The following is a 22,392-nucleotide window of genomic DNA, read 5'->3' as shown; positions in this document are numbered from 1 at the left end:
AATGGTAATGTTTGCCCGCAGCCAGCCTATTGCAAAATGGCGGCAATAGCCTGGCCATGAATGTAATTCAAATTTTTCCCCTTCAAAACACACAAGGAAACTACAATCACAACTCAAGCGACCCTTTAGCACTTTTATTAAATTGTACTTACATTGTATACTCCTCCATAAAGCAATAAATACCTCGAAGTGCTGGGGCGGTTTAGGGCCGCGGTATGTAATAACAGGCAGGGCGATTTGGGGCGGTATAAAGGCTCACAGTTCTGCCAATGGGCTAACTGTTGGTTATGGCAAGGCTTAATAGGTCAGACTAAGACATTATACTTAAAGGGTCCACGTGATGAATTCTTTCTAGGAACACATTTTATGCAACTTTCTACTCCTCTTAAAATGTATTAACATGATTTAACATCCCTTTTTGGTTTATCTTATTAAAAAGTGTACTAAAGAAGTCTTCTCTAAACATTTAAAATGTTCCATGCTTTCCTGGCTAATGAGGGCGCTGTTGCTGTGATGTCATTTCAGGAAGACACTGTTTAGTTTAAGGGTTCTCTGTTCAAATTGCGAACCCCAAAATTTGTACTCATTGAAAACATTTGTGAGAAAAGTTTGCCGATTGACTTTTCTGCCATGTACTGAAACAACAACGAATCGCCAAACAAAAGAAAATTTATGACAGCAAAATATCAAAAATTCTGGCAACTTTTTATGCCGAAATGGCTGTAACATCGAGGTTTCTGCCTGAAATGACTTCAAACTTTGCTCAAATATCGAAATTCGCTTTTAAGCATAAAACCACAGAAGGCGCTGAAATGAAAATTGTAAATAAGGTTAAATGGGACAGAAAGGTGCATTTTCGAGCACTGCATTAAAAAAAGTTACATTGCATGGGCCCTTTAAATATATACACAATGGCAATTTCACAATCATTTTTCATCATTCAGCGGTTCAAAGTTACGACATTCAGGTAAAAAATGATAATAAATCAAAACAACGTCCCTTATAGGGAAACACAAAAAAATGCCTAAGCTGTCATAATGTAAAACAAGATTCTTTAAATATTCATCTGTCACAAATATGCTGCCAGATTTTCTCTGCGTCCGTAATTTGAACGACCATTTACATGCTCAAAACAATGAAGGTTTCTTTACAGCAGACGTTTGCAAAAGTAGTAGTTCTGACTACACATGGTGTTATACAGTATTTGTCTGAGAATCATAAATCTCTCTTGAATAATTTAATAGCGCCCTCATCGTGGAGTTTGAGCCAGAGTTTCTTCTCCATCTCTATATTGTGAGGCACAGTCAGAGCGTCTCGATGCTTGATGAACTCTTTGTCGTAGTAGTGAAGGCTGTATCTCAGGTCGTAGCCGAAGCCGTAGACCCTAACATCGTCACAGATGTGAAGGGCTATGAAGACGTTTAGGGCCCCTGTTGGGAACGAGGAAAGGGTTAGTTTGTTTGACAATAAACGCCAAGCACAGGGCACCCTCACGCTGAGGACAGGTCTTTGCTCCTCTGGCTGTGATACGCATGCAACCTCGTTTCCATGGGTACGATCTTGCTGCGCCATGTTGGTTCCCATCATGCCTTGCGCGATCTTATACGCGCATGCGCCCATGGAGTCGAGGCTGATATGCATGTGTGCAATACTTGTGTCAAACAAGTTAAGTGTTATAATGTACACAGTCAGTTTCCTTTTTGTGGCGTGTTTTGAACATTGTAATAACAATCCGCATCCTTTATGAGTGATCCCCGTTTGTTATTTCCCGGGTTTGCAACATTGCTTATGATAGCATCGTGACTTGGGCGTGATCCCTGGCTACATAGCACAGTGCGGGTTTACGGCTTCTGACTATACATCCCCCTTTGAACAAGGATATTGATGAATTTATGGATAGCTCAGTTGGTAGAGCACCACAACGGTAATACGGAGGTCGCAGGTTCAAGTCAATTTCTTTGTGCAACTCTTACCAAAAAGATAATATTATAATGCACCTATAGTCAGTTGCCCTTTGTGGCGTATTTGAACAAGTTCAATAACAAATATTTTTGTATAACACAGGAAAGATCACAAGGATGAGTTAAGTACCTGTTGTCGGCCGGAATTTTTTGGCCAAAAACTCGTTGGTGATGTATAAGAAAAATCCCGGATGAATTAGCTTTAACCTCTTCGGATCTATGTCACTGGATTTTGTTCCACTGTCAAGAAATAAAAATGGACAGAGTTGATAGTAGAGAAACTGGTTAATCCGCATTCATACACAAAACCCGTAAATAGATTCCAAGCCTAGCCCTGAATAGGTTGGGCATAACCGGCAATGTCACATTCAATTCTCCACTGAATTTGTTTTTCAGACAACAAAGACTTTTGTTGAACGATTGATTTGTGCAGAGGCATGCAATGTGTGACGTCATGTATGCGTGTCAACAGGCAAAACAACCATCGCAGGTTATACTCCCCCAGCTAATGCTGGTACCCATTTATACCCATGTGTGGAGAGAGTGTATAGTGGAGGTAAAGTGGCTTGCCCGAGGGAACAACTTATGGCCAGCAGGAGGACTCGAACCCCGGACTTTCTGATCACGAGTCACAAACCAAACCACTCGGCCACACTCTCCCCTTTTTACAAACTAACATCATATAAACCAAGCTATTTCTAGTGTAACGAACCTATTTCCAGTATAAACGCATGATGCAGTATAGATAGATTAGGTATGTTTTATTTCCCAGTGATATTGCCCACCTTACTTGCTTTCTCGCTGCTTCTGTAGTTTCTGTTGCTTAGAACGGCACATATGTGATGAGATTGTGCCTTTGATAATACAAGCATGGCATTTGGCGCACAGTCAGAGTATTTCATGAGAAAGATATTTTGCTATAGGGCCATCGCAGATGTCCTTTGAAAAAAAAATATAGGTAGAATAACAAGCAATGGCAGCCATTTTGAAAATTCTTAACATTTTGAAAAATGCTTGTTATTCTACCAATATTTTCTTTCAAGACAAATCTGTGATGGCCCTATAGCCAAATGTCTTTCTCATGACATACTCTGACTGTGCGCCAAATGCCATACTTGTATCATCAAAGGCACAATTCCCCCAAATATTTCCCCTGTCTGCCCCCTACTACCGCTACTACACAATGGTTTCATTTTCTAAATTCTAAATCTACCCTGACCCTGTTATTGGGTTCGTGCATATTCTTCATTGGTTTAACAAATATCCATTCAAACCCAAGCCGCGAGAGTCTAGCACAATAATCCAAATAGCCTGTATGACCCGACCTCAACTTCAGCTGGTTGTCAACAAACATCACGCATGAACGAGCCTGATTCGCCCTCGATCAAGGAATAGAAATGGCTATACAATTTTATTGTAGCCTTGCACGGGCAATTCGCTTTTTCAGCTGCAAATGCATGCGCATTAAGGTTCTATTGAACATGGAGTAAATAAAGAAGGTGGATACGTGAATACAAGTCTATGGCAGCTATTTTAACCAAATCTGCAATCACTGTAGTAAAACGAGCTGGATCGGAAATACCTTTGAAGCTGCGGGCCAACGAATTTGTGTTCATGCATGAGTCACGTGATTGTGCCATGTAATTTCTGGAAGGAGTAGTGTTTTGAATAAAGAAAAAAATCAGATTTATGACCGCAGTGACCCCGTTGGTCATGTGACATCTTGAGGCTGGGCTACTGACACGTTTGACAAAGTTTGTTTGAAACCGGTCAAATAATGTAGGTGCAATAGACAATGTCAACGTTTGTTACTAACTAACTAACCAACAGAGAGACATGATGATTTGTTGAGCTGCTATCCCGCAGCTAAAAAGATGAAAACAGAACAGTTCTTATATAATTTGGAGTATAACAAGTCTGCAAAAAGGATGAAGTCAAATAGTTTTTGGAAAACGAACTCACTTGGACTTCTCAAGAAAGAAATGTTTCTTCAATTGTATTAGTACTCCTTATGGTTCTGCAATTAGGGTGAACTTTGAACCCGACGCCAAAAATCGGCAAATCTTTGTGTGCGCATGCGTGTTGTTTGAATACAAAAATAGAAGCATATCAAAGCCAAATAAATGTAATCTTTAATTATTCTTAGATTAGACAATTATATTTCTTTATGGTGCACTTACTTTTTCAGGATTTTGCTCACACCATTTGTGTAGTTTTCTCCATTTAAAATTCGCAAGGCGTACTGCACATCGTAAGATTTGAACATGGCGTAGAAAGCAATTACATCCTGGCAAGATACAACAAAAATGAAATGATAGCATAGAAATGCAGACAGGATGTGCAGGGTTTGACTTTAGCGCTAGCCCGCTAGCCAAATGCCAGTCAAAACAGCGGCGGGATAGTCAAACTATTCCTTAAGTAGCCCGGCTGGCGAGTCAAAAATTATTGGGCTGCGGCAAAGATGAAAGGACAGGAAGAAATAAATCATTAAATTCAGAAAGCAAACCTGTATCAATTTGTGTCTAATTTTTAGTAACTGTTCAGGGTAAAATTATTGGATCTATTTAAAACCACAGACAACATTGCATCAGGATACAAGTTTTCATGTATGCACATTGTTGTTGATGAGACTCTCTATATAAGAAAAACATGCGGGCTATAGTGAAAATGCCCGCGGGCTAGTTAAGAGTCCGTTTCAGTAGCCCGGCTGGCTAGTGAACAAAAGTTGAGGTCGAACCCTGGATGTTAGAGCAATAGGATAATTTTCAGGGAGCATTTTAATGTCCTATTTTTGTACTGTCGCTTAAAGATGCATTTTCCCTTTGTGGTTTTGCTCATACGGAGTGTGCCAAGAAAGTGCAACATTCAGAAAACAAATAATTACAACTGTTTAATGATTTTTTTCTTCAATGAGATTACATATTACATTAAAGCCTGACTATTTCTCAATACATTCCTTTTTACCCAATTCCATCTGGGTCCCTAGATCCAGAAATACAATCGATTAAGTCAAAAGGTGTAAATTTTATTTGGGCCACTCTCACCTTGACACGCTGAATCTAGGTTAAGCATTGAATATGCATTGAAGTTTGTGATGTCACAGGTAAGAGTGGCCCAGGAAAAAATTTACACCCTTTCACTTCATTGATTGTATTTTCTGGATCTAGGGACCCAAATGGAAAGGAGTAAAAAAAAAGGAGTGGATTGAAAAAATAGTCAGGCTTCTGTGTAATATATAATTTCATTGAATACAAAAAAATCAAACCGTTTTAATTATTTGTTTTCTGAATGCTGCACTTTTTGGGGACTCAATAAAAACCGACAGTTGCTCCTCCCCTTGTGTGTGTGTGTTTAAAAATTAAAAAAATTCCAATTCGTTTTAAGACAGAAAACTCAATTGCCTACATCTCCCTGTTTGCTGATGTTCTGTGACTCTGGGTAGAAGGTGTAGAACGTAGTCCGGTGGCCGACATCCTCGGCGAACCTCCCTGATGAGTGCGCTTGGTTGACTCTGTAAAATTGTGTGAGTACAGGGCGAGTAAAAGAAAACGAAACCCAAATGTCGGGACCATTTTCTTAGTGCAGTTCTGCATGTAGCACTTTCAACATCTAGGATATTATGAAAGCCCAATTCATAAGCTTTCTTTTAGTATAAAATCATTCAAGTCACTTATGTACTTTTTAAGTTACGGAATTTTAAACACAACCACCGTTTTAAAGTTCTGTCCACGGATCACAATAAAAGGTGTGCGTTCTTTCAGCAAAGCGAAAACGAATCACAGGGATGTGTTTCAATTGACAGACAGCCCGACCGACCGACCGACAGACAGACAGACAGACAGACCGACCACCAAGTGACATTTAGAAGCTCCTGTCCGAGCATAAATAAAAAAAACCGATCAAAAAAACCGCTTTCGATACCTGAAAACGTAGTCGTGACTGTCGATTTCCTGGCCGGCCAGAGAACCGTTCAGGATCCCTCCCGAGCCGACCACGGCACAGCTGACACAGCCCGGCTTCTTGCTCGGACCGTGGACTGGAGGGTTGGTGAAGTTTTTATGAAGCAAAATATCATTCATCGCTTGGAAGGTAAAAGGTGACAAGAGGAAGATGTTGGTCATAAAAGAATAACTTACACACTTATAAAAGAGGGTTTAGCTTATGATGGCTGGGAAATCCGAATTTACTCATGAATATGTAAGACTTATTTGCATAAAAGACAAGGCCCTTATTGCATGCCCTATCCTAATTGAGCAGTGAATGTGAAAATACAGTGACAATGTTGAAAAGAACAAAAATATGAGAAACAAAATTCAGCAAGATGGCGACAGAGCCGACGAGCCAAGAGCGATTACGAAAACAAATACTGAATTTCGTTCTTACTTATCTGCTTTTGACCTCTCAGCCCATTCGGCAGTATTCGAGTCGACAATCTTCGGAGGTCTTTGAGGTCATTCTTGTCCATAAACAGCTTGGTTTTGGGCTTGAACCTGTCGCGGAACCACTTGGAGTATTTGGCCAAAGAAGCTATCGTTTTGGTGCATTTCTGCAAACAGAATTGCCAACTGATTACAAATAATAGCTAACACTGAAGTATTCATAAGATGGAATTTGCGTCGGGTGATGTAAATCAATATTTGGTTTAGCGCTTTTCCGACGTATAAACATTGTATATTCAGCGTGTTGCGTCCCGAGTGAAGGTTGGAAAAAATCACTCGGGTGGGACTCGAATCCACGACCTCCTGCTTTCTAGTGCAGACGTCTTACCACTCGACCACCGAGGTTGCAGGATCGGTTGGCTGGTTCGAATCTGATGTAGCAACGGGTACCGCACTTAAACTATTCATAAAACTGAAGTAAGTTGAATCAAACTGTTGCATAGATTCGGTCAATGACCACACTTTAAAAGTGTTGAATTCATCATTTGAAATGTTAAATCCAACACTTAAACTGATAATTCAACATTTTAAATGTTGATTCAACACTTTCAAAGTGCGGTCACTGACCGAACCTGATGTGTAAGTGTTGGATATAACACTTCAGTAAACACTTTGAAAAAATGTTAAATTAACACTTCAATTGGATTTAACATTTAAAATGCTGGAATCAACATTTAAAATGCAGGATTCAACCGACACTTTCAAAGGGTGGTCACTGACCGAATCTATATTAGTGATGGATTAAACACTTCAGTTTTTAGAGTGATATGTATGATCATCATGCAGTCTTCGATAAAAATCCATGAGGTATCGTTCGTGGGACAATTTCATGGATTTTAAAAACTGAAACACTAGATGGCAGCAGATTGGTGCAAAATATGGTAGAATTGCTCAAAGCATGAAAGTTGGCACACAGTAAGCACATACCCCAGAGAAACGTTTTAGCTATAGGGCCATTGCAGATTTGTACTTTGAAAAAAATACAGGTTGAATAACAAGCAATTTCCAAAATTGTCAAAATGGCTGCCATTGCTTGTTATTCTACCTATATTTTTATCAAAGGGCAAATCTGTGATGGCCCTATATTGGTTTCCATTGACGCCTGGTTCCAACTTTTATAAATGATTCTTTATATATACAGTTACTTTCTGGAAACCGAACAACAGACATTATTCGAAAGTCGTTTATATGCTTAAGCTAAACATGTCGTACGTACCGCCTTGTTCGTTTGCTCCGTTTCATGTCTGTTCTCTTGTTTCTGTTGCTGCTCAATGACTTGCTGCTTCTGCTGATGTTCCTGACGATTGGCTGGTTTCAGAATCTCAGTCTGGTTCCCTGCCTTCTCCAATGAATTCTCAGTCTGGTTCCCTGCCTTCTCCAACGAATTCTCAAGGGGCAGATCCTGGTCCAGAATGCCAGGGTCGGGTTTGAAATCTGACAGTTTGGGCAATAGGGAATGCTGGGGCACCTGCTGTCTGACGGTTTGTGTGTGAAGGTGTACCCAAGTGACCACACCAGTCACCGTGAATGCTGCGTAGCAGAACAATACGTTGACCATTGTGGACTGGAGCCTGGCTCTTGATTTATTCACTGCCATGATGTCCAAAATGATTCACTGTATCTCAACAGCTACAGATCTAGTTCCACGCCTCACTCTCCGCCTACGCGATAAGGTTCCAAGATCTACAACGGACTCAGGCCTCGGCTAAATACGATGCTAGCTTTAGGCTGAAAAAGCAGTACCAAAATGCCATCGTTACATGACAATCAGACAAGGCGAAAACGAGACATCAACTTAGATCAGGCATGCATATCATAAACTTGACCCATGCACATTTTCTCCAAGGGCTATAATCACAGGCAGACTAGCTCCCCCCCCCCCCCGAAACCAGACGACAAAAAATGATACAAACATGGGTTTTTATCAACAGATGTACGCGGCCATTTTACACAATTCACCGTGAAACAATAGGCGTGAACCGGTCGCCATGGCAAATTGCTGATCATGACCTCTGAGTGACGTCATGGCTACAGTGGCGAATAAGTAATGCATTGCTTCATCATTTCTCGGTACAGTGGAGCGACTTTGTAATGGCGTTCTTCGCAGAGCCAGTGCGACTATGCACAAATTAACATACATCAAACTTCGTATTACTTAACGCCCCAAAATGAATGCTTGTTGTTCAATGTGCTTTGTAACAGCCTGATCATTATCTACAATTCGACTTTTAAAACGTGTTTGCTTTCCAAATATTTGCCGTTTTTGAGGAATTATAGGAAAAACTCATCAAACAAAATTGAGGTGAATCACACACAAACTCATCCAACCACTTTGAAATCTCAACTTATAAAGAATGAAGATTCTTTTAAATGAATGACAGCAGAAATTGACATGAAACGGTTGTCCTTTGTCTAAAATGTTCGGGAAAATTAACGTTTGTAAGCTTTCAAAACTAACAATGTCATTGTTTGCCCTTACATTGTTTGGTTTTTGGTGATTATTCTGTTCAGTTTGTAAAACGGGAGAATATCTCAGAATAGACCTGTTTCAGGGTCAGTTGTTTAGCCATTAATGTTGCACGACACTTACATGTTTCCTCCAACACACAATGGTCAATTGATTGACTTTTTGGAGAAATTCTTACCCGAAGAAGACCACCCCTAAAACCAATGATGCTTCTAAAGCTGGAAAGGCAACCATTTAAAAAAAAAAAAAGGTCCCTCTACAGCATGGCTATATAGCGCCACTTTCGGACCCAATTGCATCCAAAATACTCAGAATTGGAAGCCCCAAGTCCAGGCCAAAGGTGCAGTGCCATTATGTCTTCAATTCCCCAATTCCATGGCTCTCAGAACTCCCTAATATAGAATAATTTGAGTGTATACCTTTTACTCATGCGCTAGGCAGACGGATGTTTGGGCCTATTTACTGGGTTGGACCCCTAGGCTTCACAAGTCTCAAATCAACCAAACAAGCTACTCAAATAAACAACAACCATTGCCTTCCTTTGCCACTGTTCGTACTTGTGACTTGCGATTGACTTGTACTTGTCTAGATAGTATAATTTATTGTTTGTGAAAATAAAGTTCCATTCCCCAGGAAAACTAAGCACCGTTTCCTAGCCTATACGCACAAAATTCTCTCGCCGTTTCACACAACGTTCACCCGCTAAACCACACAATTAACAGACCAAAATTTACCTTTTTACAGATGAGTTTAGAATCTTCATGGTGCAGTCAGTCGGGGCTAAGTCCATCTAATAAAAATCCATCCTTACTAGTGCTGGAATACTGCGCAATGGTTCCTCGAACAAAGTACAATGTTTACCAAGTTCATGTAACATGGTCTGAATAACGTGTATTATTTGACTGGGTGTGATCACGTACCAAACAACGAAAGACTGAAACCTATTATGGCAACACTACAGAAGTGCTTACACCATTTACGATTGACCCCAAAGTTCAACTTTACGGTAAAGAAAACCAAAAATCCGTGTCCTTTACTCAAAGTCATTGGCGCGGAAAGTGGGACCAGCAATTTATGAATAGGGTATTTTGTCGCGGTGCATTGTTGTCGTATATACACGACCCTTCACATTGGTGACGTGTATAGGGTGGGAGAGCGATAGTTGATTTTCAAGGTGTTTCCTTTTTAAAGTCAAAGTCAACAATGAAGGATAATTTATGCGCTATAGGCTATACTTTTAGATGGAATTTTGTGTTAAGAGTGTAAATTTCTTATTGGGATTTCGACTATATCGGGTGTATATTTGGTATACTGTCCGAGAAATAGTGAGGAAAATATTAATAACATGTATTAGGGTGGGGCTTTTTATCTAAAAAGACACGTTTGTTCGTTCATGAAGAGAAACGATTTTATTTAAAGGGCGTGGCATGATTCATTGCCATTTCAATTATGCCAAAAGGGCGAGGCCACCAATTATTGGACTGAAATGAAAGGAATTTTCTAGTTTCTGGCGATTTCACTTCATTAACTAATTAGACCATACATTCACAAGCTTGATACCATCAAAATTGATTTATTTCTTAGCACACATGGAGCAGGTGCATGCTTGAGGGCCCTCACTAGGACACCGTAGTTTTCATGGCTAATATATACACATACATTGGTTATTAAAAATGTCCAAGAACATTTGATAGCTAAAATCATTTTAAGTTATCCTGACTTTTCAAATAATTGTGACGGTGCAGCTCCGATGCTCCGGTGGTTTTCTATAGTGAGGGCGCCAGACAAGTTCAAAGGTTATGACGTCATCATGGTGAATTTTGCCGCCGACTGGCTTTTTCATTCAAAAAAGGTAGGTTGGTACCTTGACGACCACCCCATCAGCTGGTAACCTGTTCTATTCCGTTGTGAAGCACTGAAGAACAGCGCATGGAACCAGTTATTAAGGTCGTCGCCATGCCAGCTGCCAATGCAATCGTGTACCTGGTGTCAGTTCCCATTTTCTATACAGGACTGCAGCGGCATGTCTCCAGTCTATTGCCGTATACATTTAAATTGTTCACATTCAAACACATAGACCTTTCTATTATAAACATTGAGCGCCATTTTGTGTGGCTGCCGCAAGCGCAAATATTGAAGCCGTGGTTGGCTACATATTTTTCCAAAAAAGTCTTCATAACACTTCATTACATGAGAAAAAGGCATGTTTAGGAAGTATTTTGTTGCGTTTGTTGATAATTTTGTACTGTAAACAATCAAATACTATTTTTGTAATCACTAATAACTATCCTTCATTTTTGCACCGTTGGACCTTCCATAGTTTTGCAACCCGTGGTTGGCAATGTGCAACCACGCGTCGGCGACATAAAGGTCTATTCCTCAAGGCACAATTTGTTGAGTAAATTCTCTTAAAATAAATTATTGGAAGATCACGGTAGCATTCAAGGTGTCAAAATTTCGAAATCGTCAGAGGAATCCGAAAAATAATTTCATCAAAATCTCTTTGGCCGGCCTATTAAAGGCAAGATTGGGGGCCGGCCGGTTAGAGATTTTCGTGTCTAGTACCAAGCCTCCCCCCTTCGGTGTCACACGTCTCTTTTGAATAGTCTGATCACGCCTTCCTCGTGTAGTTTATGCCACAGTTTCCTCTCGTTGTCAACATCGTGCGAACCAGTGGAAGCGTTTGTGTGAACGACGAATTTGGTGTCATAGTAGTGCATGGTAAAACGGGGGTCGTAGCCAAAGCCATAGATGGTAATCTCGTCGCAGATGTGAAGGGCTAGGAATACCACAAGTGCACCTGAAAGTAATTAAGAACGAGGGACAGTGCATTAATCTGCTCATTGTTCAACAGGGCGCCCTCACTTGTCAGGCCTTTTTGATTGAATAAATCAGGGTTTTGACCCCAGTGACCCCATGATGACCTTTGACCCCGGTTTGGTCATCATGTGACATGTTGGGGCTGAGCCACTGATACCCTTGACAAAGTTTGGGCAAAATCTGGAAAATCTGTAGGAGCAGTAGACAAAGTCAACGTTTGTTACTAACTATAACCAACCATAAACTAACAAACTAACTAACTTACTAACTAATGGAGAGACATGATGATTTGTTAAGCTGCCATCCCGTAGCTAAAAAAAAACCAAACAATTTACCTGTGGTCGGTCTGTAGGCTTTGCTGTCTAAGAAAGTCTTGAAGACGTAGGTGAAGAAAGCCGGGTGAACAAACTTCACCTTCTTGGGATCCAAGATGGGTTTCCTCACTTTACTGCAACAAAAGGAGAGCAAAACATTTAAGAGAAATCAGAAGGGAGCCCATTTTTAATTAAAATAATAGAAAATCTATTATAATTATGACCTACATTTGAGGTTCATGGAAGAGATCCGGATCTGCGTCTGGATGCAGGATTTTTTTTAAAAGGATTTTCACCATATCATATGAAATACTTTCACCAGATCGCTCTGTGTGACCAGTTCGTGTGCCGGTGACCCTGTATGCCTTTTCACCCACCTATAATCTAACCACACAGCTCAATGGACTACACCATTTTATAACATAGGGGAGTGAAAAGATAGACCAACACAGATACAAATGTTTGAGTTGAAGGATTTTGACTTTTTATAAACCACATTTTGTGCATTGGTGCTGTGTACACTGGCGGGGAAATTGTTAGCCATGGCGGAGGTGTGCGCTCTCTAAGTGCTTTCTAGTTCATATAGGGCCTACAGACAAAAAAATTGGATGTATATTTCATGGCCTCTTGGAACCCTAAAAGGGCCGGGTTATTTTGACCATCTCTCAGCCGGGGGCGGATTCCGCCCCCTTCCCTAAGATCTCAGCCATCGAGTGACGGAAAATTATCAAACTTAGTACATGCATATAACCACTTATCATGAACATACCCAAGACATTTCAAGACTATAGCTAGGTCAAAGGGTTTTGGAATTATGGCTAATTAATTATTCATATGCACGAATGGTAATTCTGCTTTGTGTACATGACGAATATGGGGAAATTCAGTTTTTACGGCCGCGTAGCGCCGGAAAATATTTCGCTGCGCGACAACCCATAGTCCGAATTTTATGTCTTTGGTATCAAAAGATGCGCAAGAATCGAGGCTAAAAAGTCAGAACAGCTCGGGTCGCGAAAAAAGGCCATCGCGGAAAAAAAAATTGAGGGGGGGGGGAGTAGGGATTTCGCCCCGGCCCTTTTCGGGTGAAGCCATTTTTTTTGGGGGGGGAGGGGGCCTACTCACTAGGTTTTCCCTCTGCTCACGTACTTTGGTGGATCGTCGCCGTTCATCATGTTTAGTGCGTAGTCGGCATCGTAAGCTTTGAATAGCGTGAAGAAAAACAGAGCATTCTAGAAATAGACAAAAAATCAATTCATCGTTCATAATAATAATAATAATATTTCATTCGGCAAAATCACAATTACAATACATACATAAAATTCTATATTAAAACAAAAGAATACAAACAATAAGAAACCAAGTAAACACTACACACGAAAGACGAGCGTGGACAGTGCAGGGCTGCCAAGGAGAAGAACAAAAATGAAACGAAACACTGTCGCCAATAGGGCGTGTCTCTCCAACCCTGGACAATGACAGACGCATAACACAGACCAAACACAAAACAATTAAAAATACCAACATTGCACAAGGGAGGAAAGGTCCAAGGGAGTATAATGGGATTCAAGAAATGGGCATGGCAGAGGAGGCAAGAAAAGGAAGTGGATTGAAGAACCGGGCAGTACCACAGAGGGAGTGAGACAAGGGTAGGAGGCCGCAGAGGGGGGGGGGGGGGTTGAAAAACAAACAAACAAATAAACAAAACAGGAAGGGGAGGGTTAAACAGGGCCAATGGGAAGGGGAAGGGTAAGATAGAACATGGAAAGAGAAGCAACAAAACCAACTGTGCAGGAGAGGGCTGGGGAAAGGAGAATTGTGGAGGAATTTATCCAATAGAGCAAAACAAAAACAATCATGAGAAACCAAGACAAGCATTAAAATTGTACAAAAAAAACAGCAGTGTGTCGTCGTTCGTTTTACCAATGTATAGGAATACTGTTCCTCAGGTTTGCTATCAGTTTTGCTATCAGTTGGCTATCAGCAGCTATATATAGCGCAAAACACATGGCTAATATTCACTGCAACGCAGGAAATTCCATGTAAAAAAATCGATCGCCCATCACGCGTTGCAAACAGATCGTGTCATGTCTAGTGCATGAAAATAGCTGCTGTATCAACCATCAAGTGGAAAATTCCACTTGAAAATTCCACTTGAAATTAATTTAGAGAAATGAAACAGCCTTAACGACTGGGAACGGTTTTTCAGGTGGTGGATGCACTTGACCTTGGTATTATGAAAGTAGTGGTTACAATGCATTTTGAATAATTCTCGCAAAAGCTGCCGAAGGATAGAACTGTCTTAGCGAAACTTTTTATTGAGACACAATTAGGCCTACTTATGTCACTTTTAAAAATTAATTAATGCAAAGTCCTAAGTTATAAGATTGTTTAAGTAATTTAATCTTTTTTATTCACTAATATCTATTGATCTATTCAGAGGCATTCGTGACCTACTTTTTTTCTTGTTTATTCTGCGTGTTGTCCTTGGCGCAAAATTTTTGATTAAAAATGTGATTAGGTATAAAGGCATGACACGTGCTATCATCTCCCATACAACACCTACGGCAAAACATTTTCTGTATCGACTTAAAAAAAAAAGAGCATTTTGCCGCAGACAGAAAAAAAGCTAACTCGCTTTAGTAATCAATATCTAACATCTGGTTAAAATGAACGTAATGTGAAAGGTTTTACAAATTGTTTTCGTCATTTAGATATTGACTGCAACAGATGTCTTTCATTCCTATACAATATCCCACGAAAGCCAACCGTTGGCGAATTCCAAATTAAAGTCAACAATTTCTCGTCATTTTTTGTTCGAGTTGAAAATGCGAGAATTTACTGCCGGAGTTCTCTTCAAAGTTTTAATATAATATTTTTGCGTGTAGGCCAAACTGTGAAGAAGCAATCTTAATTCATTGTCTACGGCATTACATGAGAGAAATACAGGGTGTCCCAATACACATTGTGCATGAATAAATCGCTGATTTTCTCAAAAGTTGGTTAGACTAGCTAACCATTCTTTTATAGCATTTTCAAGCCTATGGTCTGGTTTATAATTGGTGAAAAAATCAAGAAAATCCAAATTTGCAAACCAGAGATATCATTGATTTGGTAAGGCTATGTATCGACCTACACAATGTAATTTTCTCATTTGGTGTACATACTGGTAATACGCAGTGCTTGAAATATTGCATGGCCTTTCTGTAATTTCATTTGTAAATAAGAAAAAAAAAACAGCATAGCTAAAGGTCACCTTGTCTTCCACGTCAGTCAGATGCTGTGACTCAGGGAAGAAAGTGTAGAACGTCGTGCGTTTACCGACATCTTTGGCAAATTTTCCTGCTGACAACGCCCTGTTGAGTCTACAAGACAAAACAAGAAGAAAATGTCAAGGCGGTTTCAGTCTTAAATAAGACCAACTCTGAACACTGCACTTTCTCTATAGGCCCATCATAAACTTTCATCATCATGGAAGTAGACGAAGAAAAGTTGAATTTCGAAGAAACAACGCTGACAAGACGAAGACTCAATTCGTTTTTATTTGATGCAAAACTAAAACTTAATTTTAGGCTTGAGACCCGGCCCTGTCGAAATCGAGATTTCAGGACTTTATACGTAAAGTGATGAGACTAAGAAAGGAAACAAATTGAGCCCTACAAATTCTAAAAAAAACACCACAATTAAACAATGTTTACACGCTTAAGAACCAAAACCAAGATGAGGAAGCAGGTAGTGGTACGTTTTAGGTCTCACACCACTGTGACCCGGGTTCGAATCCCGTCCAGGCCAACTTGTGAATTGCGAGTTTTTCTGTGTTTTCCTCCCACCTTTTGAAACTGAATAAATTCACTGTCTTCTCTCAGATGGTTTCATAAGGCCTTCGAACTAGCAGTGCCGATGCAATTTTGGACGGACCTTTTGATTTCAGGATCAGAATCAATAATATGGAGGGAGCAAAACGAATTGTGATTGGGATTCTGTTCTAGTCACACCGTACCTAAAGATGTAATCATGGCCGTCTATTTCTTCACCGGCCTCTGAGCCGTTCAGGATGCCACCACATCCCACCACAGCACACCGGATGCAGCCTTGCTTACCGCTAGCTCCGTGCACGGGAGGATTGGAAAAGTCTTTATGCTGTAAAATTTGGCTGATAACTGAAACAAAAACAGAAATGGTATACATCTCATAATAAATAAATTCTCGGACGAAAACTAGTGACAAACAGCAGTAACTCTCATAAAAAAAACCACAATTACAATTAAAAGTCATGACTGGGATGCACACTCGTGCGCACCCAGTCTTGTTTTACTATAATCTCGAGGACAATGCTTTGTGTTTCCGTTTGTCCCTTTAATATAACACTCTTCCTTAGACTAAGGCCACAAACTTACTACAGAGGACCATTTCCAACAAAAGACCCAACTCCCGAGGACTGAAAGGATCTGTTGTTCTCCCTTTGTGTGTCGGTCATCGGAGGAATGTAGAACACGTATATTGTGTCAAGCGTTTTGGTAAGATGAGATATCATTGGTCTAGCATTGAGCGCGCGCGTGCGACCAGCTGCGATCGAGCCAAGCGCAAAGCCACCGCAAAAATGTCTTCCAATCGTGGTCGCCAGATCAACCAAGTTAATATAAACTAGCAGAAGATTGCACTGTGCCCTACCTGTCTTGTTTTGTCTTCTGAATCCAAAGGGGAGCCCACTGGCCGAGAGATTGTCGTAGTTATTAATGTCATCTTTGTCTAGGAATAACTTGACGTCCTGCCGATATCTTTCCTTGAACCATTTGGAATATTTGGCGAGGGATGCGACTGTCTTTGGGCATGGCTATATATAGTGCAGAGATGTCAAACAAAATTAAACAAAGGATGCTGAAGTGACTATAATAATTATGTGAATTAGTGACAAAATACTGAAAAAAAATGTGTTTTTTTCAGAACATGTGATGTTAAATCCCGCTCACTGTCAGGATATAGTATACTAACCGAAAAGACTTTCAATGAGTACATTTTTGTACAAAACAATGAATATAAAGGGTCGTATACAAGGAATTAAATAACCATTTTCGGTTACCTAATGATGACCGTACATTTGTTGGTGTACAAAATTTGGCGCGCACGTTTTGTCCATTTTGAAGTGCCAAACGCGCGTTTGATCAAATTGTTCATGTCAACGTACCACAGTTTTACGTTCCTCCTTCTTCACTTTCTCTGTCTGGTACCCCGTCCTTATCCCCAACTTTTCCACTAGCGTCCGGTTGGGCGCCTGCGGCCTTCTTCCCGCCAGGCTGTTTTCCTTATTTTTCGAATCCAATATTGCGTCGTGGCTGGCAACAGTTTCTCTCCAAGCAGCATAATCGTCTTTATCTGAAGTCCAAGGGAATGTGGGTTTATGCATTCTTGCCATCATGCCGACTAAAAAAGTTCCGATGTAGACGAGTAACGCTACTCCCATTACTGCCTTTACAGACCTGGTCACTTTGAACCTAAACGCCATTTTGTATTTTTGCAATGGCTTGTAATACGTCCCTGGCGTCGAGTTGGTACTCAACTCAGAAGCCGCTCGGAGCGTACTAGTGGGCTTATTCCGAAGCCAGCGTTTCGCGAGTAACTCTTTGTTTTTGTTATCTCGGCTCCAGTATGGTAGATCGATTATGCAAAGTGCATCATGTCGATTCCGTTTCGTGTCCAGGAGAAAGAAGATGCTAATAAAATGGTAATATTATTCCGCTTCCATCACAGCAAGCTGTCAATTTTCTTTCCTGCTGAATCAACACTGTGTTACGTTTCTCAGACTTATATTTCCACATTTGCTACAACATCTCACAACCTGATATCTCCCGTAAATTCGAAGCTGCGAAGTGTGAATTGGTCGCCTCGATTTGGTTGTAAATGAAACGTCGTCCGTCGCGAGATCCTTTCGCTTCAGTGTCCACTCCGTTTAAACTGTTTAGGGTATCTGTTCAAAAGTAAAAATCAAAATAGTAAGATACATCAACGCATAAGACATAACGTGACTATAATACATGTACTGATCACGATGCACAGAGGATGGACTATGAGCTACAGCGATGCTCGTGCTGATGGTGGTGCCCATGGCAACGCCATCAAGGGTTAATGCATTGTGAGGAGACTCGCAACGTCTAAACGATCCGTCTCCCTAAGCAATTACATCTGACCTTGCTTTGTGTGTGTTCTTTTTCCTTTCAGACATAAGGTGCTGTATTTACAGATTTCCCGTCTTTTGAAATGCCCGTTGGAACAAGGGAATAAGCGCGGTTATCAGAGACTGAAACCAATATGGCCGCCTCCTACACCTTCGACATGCCCAGTATGCATATGTAAATATATACTACCGTGAACATGAGCATCATTCACATGACAAAAGGGTTCTATGTTGGGCTTTGTTTGTCTATAACAAGCAGGGCAAGTATGAATTGCCAATTATGAACAGGCTACGATAGTTATAGGATGCCCACCGGCAAATCGATGTAATTAATTCTAAGCGAATTAAAATGCATTTCATGCATGGATTTAATTTTTTATTTTGAAGAACACGGACTATTTGCCACATAGCTTTCGCAAAATCGGTTTAAGAATTCATTGCGTATAATACGCACGGTTAAAACTAAGAGCTCCTTTGAGAAAAGACAGAATTTTAAACCTTAAAACAAATTTAAAACAAAAGTTCCAATGAAGCCTTTATAAGTATGGCTGTAATTTCCTCAAATTGCTACCCGCGAGAAGGAATGGAAAGGAATCATTTAATAAATGATTCATTTTCAACCAAAACAATTAACGCACATCCCTACGTGACTTGTTTTCGTTTTGCTGAAAGAACACTTGCCTTCTTGTGATCCGTGGACAGAACTTTAAAACGGTGGTTGTATTTAAAATTCTGTAACTTGAAAAGTACATAAGTGATTTGAATGGTTCTTGTACTAAAAGAAAGCTTATGAATTGGGCTTTCATATCCTTGATTTTGAAAGTGCTCAAGCAGAACTTCACTTAAACAATGGTGCCGACATTTGGGTTTCTTCTTCTTTTTTACTCACCCTGTATAACCAGCTAGTTTTTTTTTTTGCGAGCCGCATATAATATGTATAGGCTATCCCTTTCTTGTGAAATTTCCAACAACCCTGTAATGTTGTCCAATACATTATAGTCACATGCCATCATGCATAATACCACCACATACTGAGACCATCACTGACATATAACCTCTAGATAGCATGTGGTATATACATAATATACTTGAACATGATAACCCGGGCTTACTAAACTGTTTTCGTGTGGGGGTTTTCCCTGCCCCGTGGCCATGTTCATAACCACACCAGACTCAGTTCGAGTTGCTTTGCTAAAGGGTGCTTCTAGTCTCTTCGTTCCAAATGTAGATTTCAACTTTAATTTCCGGCTCATCAGGTGTGAAATGTATTCGCCAACCCCTTAAATACTGACAAAAAAAGATTATGATATTTTGAAAAACAAGTAATATAGGCCTAACTGGTTGGAAGTTGATCACTATGGTTTTAGCCTATTTTTGTGCAAGTTTTATCTGTAGCAATCAGCTCTAGTAGAAAAATATCTTCATGAGCTGGTGTGGAAAAAGTCCTCTCTTTGTCTTTTTTTTTCAGCAACCAAACCTTCTTTTACAATATATTTGTTTCATTCTTTGGATTATTCATGACAACTTAGTGGAGAAAGCCCGTTTCTCAGAAATGACCTGCTCAGTGCAAAATCGAGATATTTATCCATAAACTGCATTCTCTTTTGCGAAAATCTCGTGTTATGTGAACTTAGCTGACAAATTTCGCCAAAATATCGGTCATGTTTGTGATTTCAAACAATACCAGTATTTCCATTTGACCTAAAATGGTCTTGGCCTGTGGCTTTTCCAACAATAGCACTGGCAAACGTGTGCTATTAGTGTATTTCCTTGTTCATCAGCGTATCAACTTGTGAAATACTTTCCTAGAATAGGAAACGATATCGAAACAAATACAACACTGTTATTAATGTAAACAGGTGTAAGCTAAAGTTCAACTATTCCTTTTGTACATATAGCAGAAACCCGCGTTGGATTATATACAATTATAGTTAACTCGTTGTGTTCAATGTATACATGTACACAGCGATTGTTGCCAAAATACACTGCATTTGCACGCCTGAACGGCTTATATCATAATCACTGGTATAATTCGTGGTAATGGCAAACATTCAAATACTTACTTTGAAGCACATGATATCTGGGTGAAAATAATGCATATCCAAAGGGTTATCAAAAGTCTTGTTATAATTTTCAGTGAAACTACTCTGTATTAAAAAGTGAAAGAGTAAAAAAAAACCCACTCGATAAGAGTTGTCCGCCATATGGTTCTTTGAAAGAGTGGAAGTTTCATACTCTTTCAGATTGAAGTTTCCATTTTTGGTTTTTTACTATGGCCCATAGTGAAAAAAAAACTCTAAAAGGTGAAATTTAGGCTCTTTTAAAGAGCCATAATGGCGGACAACTCTTTTCGAGTGTTTTTTCTTCAGTTTTTACATTTAGAGAGTAGGGACTATGTAGACAATTTAGAGTGAAAAGAATTAATTTTAGACGGAAAAATTCCAGTGGAAACTGGAGTGGAATTTCTCGATCTATATTCGATTGAATGAATTTCACACTAAATCGTTTGGTCCCTATAGTTTTCGTCGTCGAGTGTATAAAGGCCTATCTACACTCGAATATTGAGTTTCCCGGCTATTTTTAAAACATTTATCATTCGAATTCGCCGTTTCTAAATTCAATTTCGGCCATCGACATCGATTGAGTGCACTTCCAATGTTTATTTTCGTCAGACAATCTTTTGTCAGACAATTTTAAATTCAGTTCAAGCAAGTTCAGACCGATGAGCATACGTTTTCGTCCCCGAGTATTCGATATCGTCTCGTCTACGCCAAACCTTGTCATTCAGAAATCAAATTCGTTTAATTGATTTATATAAGACGGCTTTGATCTCTAAATCCTGCCATTCGTCACTAACAGCTCAGACGAATGTTCTCGACCCGGTGACTATTAGATGACATTAAAATTGAGTGGTAAATGATTAAATTGGTGTTGTTAAAAGCCTGTGAAATTTTTCGTGGACGAAATTGATTTATATAGAGTTGGTGAATTTGAATGAGAAATCTTTTAAAACAGCCGGGAAAACCTATATTTTGTAGAAAAAGAAAGAGCGTCCACCTATTATTTGCCAACAGAAAAGAAACATGGTCCCAGCAACATACGCATGTATCTGTGACTAACAAAACAATATTTACCTGAATTTCTCCAGGAAAATGTAGCTCCTCTTCCACGTTGGCCTAACCACACTTGAGAAGACAAGGAATATTATTCTGGTGTGGTATAAATACCAAGTCGGTTCGCTCAACGACCCGTGCAATATTCAGGGATTTCCTTCCATTGTGGTGAATAGAACCATATGAAATAAGGTCGGCCGCGACTGGTATTATATTTGATCGTTCAATACTGCAACTATTTACACCTGTCTCCACACGCGATCTAGTACGGAAACATAGTATTACAGTGGCGGTGCGTGGTATAACGGCCAATTGCTCACACATGAACTGCACTGCAATGTCGAAATGATGAAACCAGCTTCTCCTATTGGGCGGACTTTGGAATCATGTCGCTGATAATATAAATAATAATTATGGTGATAAAATCTAGGCAGCTATTATATTACTGGGTGTGTATGTAGTTTCAGCGTGTTCCTACACGGGCAATGCGGTCAGATCCGTATTCAGGGTACGTAGCTTCAAGTGGAAGACGACAGATCGAATTTGTGTTGGGGAGTCTCTTTGGCCCAATCGAGAACCGGTAGATAAACAGGCGCTGCGTTGCTATCCTGGAGTTAAGTTGTTTTGCAGGCGCGCAGCTTTGAATGCGAAAGGACGGTTTGGGGTCATGCTGCTATTTCCTTATGAATATTAAAACTCGAAGTTATATTATTGGTTACCGAACAGATTTTTCAGCAAAGCGAAGGAAAAAAGTCAGGTCACGTGACGAGCAGGAAATGAGAAAAAGGAAATGATAAGAAAATGCTTTCAGTTCATTTATTCAGCTCGTTAATTCATTTTTACTTTCCATAGGCCCTAGTTTTGTATCTGTGAACATTATGATTTTAATGTTCCTTCTTCCCTGAAACAGCATTAATCTTCACACATTTAATTTTTTTTGTTTTGAGAACTACAGTGCCACAGAAACTTTTTTATAACATATCTTGATTAGGTTATCAGCATCCTTGCTAGCCAAGACAGTGTTACATAGTAAGATGCCCTGGCAGACCTCATCTGAATCTTTTTTGACAATCACCGTTAGCCAATCAGATTTCCTATATTCAGATCTG

General features: G+C 39.9%; 2 protein-coding genes across 3 annotated transcripts; both read right to left on the bottom strand.

Annotated features, from left to right (window-relative positions):
• Window positions 1–120: 120 nt before the first annotated feature.
• Window positions 121–9,796, bottom strand: LOC119746550 (alpha-N-acetylgalactosaminide alpha-2,6-sialyltransferase 1-like). Its single transcript, XM_038223529.1, has 8 exons — window positions 9,602–9,796; window positions 7,617–8,128; window positions 6,345–6,507; window positions 5,883–6,042; window positions 5,367–5,472; window positions 4,142–4,248; window positions 2,092–2,201; window positions 121–1,430 (listed from the first exon to the last, which is right to left on the bottom strand). The coding sequence occupies exons 2-8, from the start codon at window positions 7,995–7,997 to the stop codon at window positions 1,216–1,218; spliced, it is 1,242 nt and encodes a 413-aa protein (XP_038079457.1). The 5' UTR covers window positions 7,998–8,128; window positions 9,602–9,796; the 3' UTR covers window positions 121–1,215.
• A 1,645-nt stretch (window positions 9,797–11,441) lies between these two features.
• Window positions 11,442–21,830, bottom strand: LOC119718778 (alpha-N-acetylgalactosaminide alpha-2,6-sialyltransferase 1-like). Of its 2 annotated transcripts, none has more exons than XM_038188194.1 (8): window positions 21,305–21,830; window positions 17,184–17,963; window positions 16,670–16,832; window positions 15,999–16,158; window positions 15,255–15,363; window positions 13,124–13,230; window positions 12,023–12,135; window positions 11,442–11,667 (listed from the first exon to the last, which is right to left on the bottom strand). In XM_038188194.1, the coding sequence occupies exons 2-8, from the start codon at window positions 17,499–17,501 to the stop codon at window positions 11,453–11,455; spliced, it is 1,185 nt and encodes a 394-aa protein (XP_038044122.1). In that variant the 5' UTR covers window positions 17,502–17,963; window positions 21,305–21,830; the 3' UTR covers window positions 11,442–11,452. The 2 variants fall into 2 exon arrangements, with proteins under 2 accessions (XP_038044122.1, XP_038044123.1); XM_038188195.1 differs by having other exon boundaries at window positions 13,148–13,230.
• Between the last annotated feature and the right edge of the window lie 562 nt (window positions 21,831–22,392).

This window comes from Patiria miniata, unplaced genomic scaffold (assembly GCF_015706575.1).
Source record: "Patiria miniata isolate m_02_andy unplaced genomic scaffold, ASM1570657v1 HiC_scaffold_7, whole genome shotgun sequence".
NCBI classification, from domain to species: domain Eukaryota; kingdom Metazoa; phylum Echinodermata; class Asteroidea; order Valvatida; family Asterinidae; genus Patiria; species Patiria miniata.
This window is presented reverse-complemented; position numbering and strand designations above follow the sequence as displayed.

Coding starts and splice junctions, on each gene's coding strand:
- LOC119746550 (XM_038223529.1), bottom strand. CDS start 7,997: ATGGCAGTGAATAAATCAAGAGCCAGGCTCCAGTCCACAATGGTCAAC. Junction 4,249..5,366: donor ACATCAGCAAACAGGGAGAT/GTAGGCAATTGA, acceptor GTATCTTGCCAG/GATGTAATTGCTTTCTACGC. Junction 1,431..2,091: donor AAAATTCCGGCCGACAACAG/GTACTTAACTCA, acceptor CGTTCCCAACAG/GGGCCCTAAACGTCTTCATA.
- LOC119718778 (XM_038188194.1), bottom strand. CDS start 17,501: ATGGCGTTTAGGTTCAAAGTGACCAGGTCTGTAAAGGCAGTAATGGGA. Junction 16,833..17,183: donor AGGAGGAACGTAAAACTGTG/GTACGTTGACAT, acceptor CACTATATATAG/CCATGCCCAAAGACAGTCGC. Junction 12,136..13,123: donor GTGAGCAGAGGGAAAACCTA/GTGAGTAGGCCC, acceptor CTTTTGTTGCAG/TAAAGTGAGGAAACCCATCT.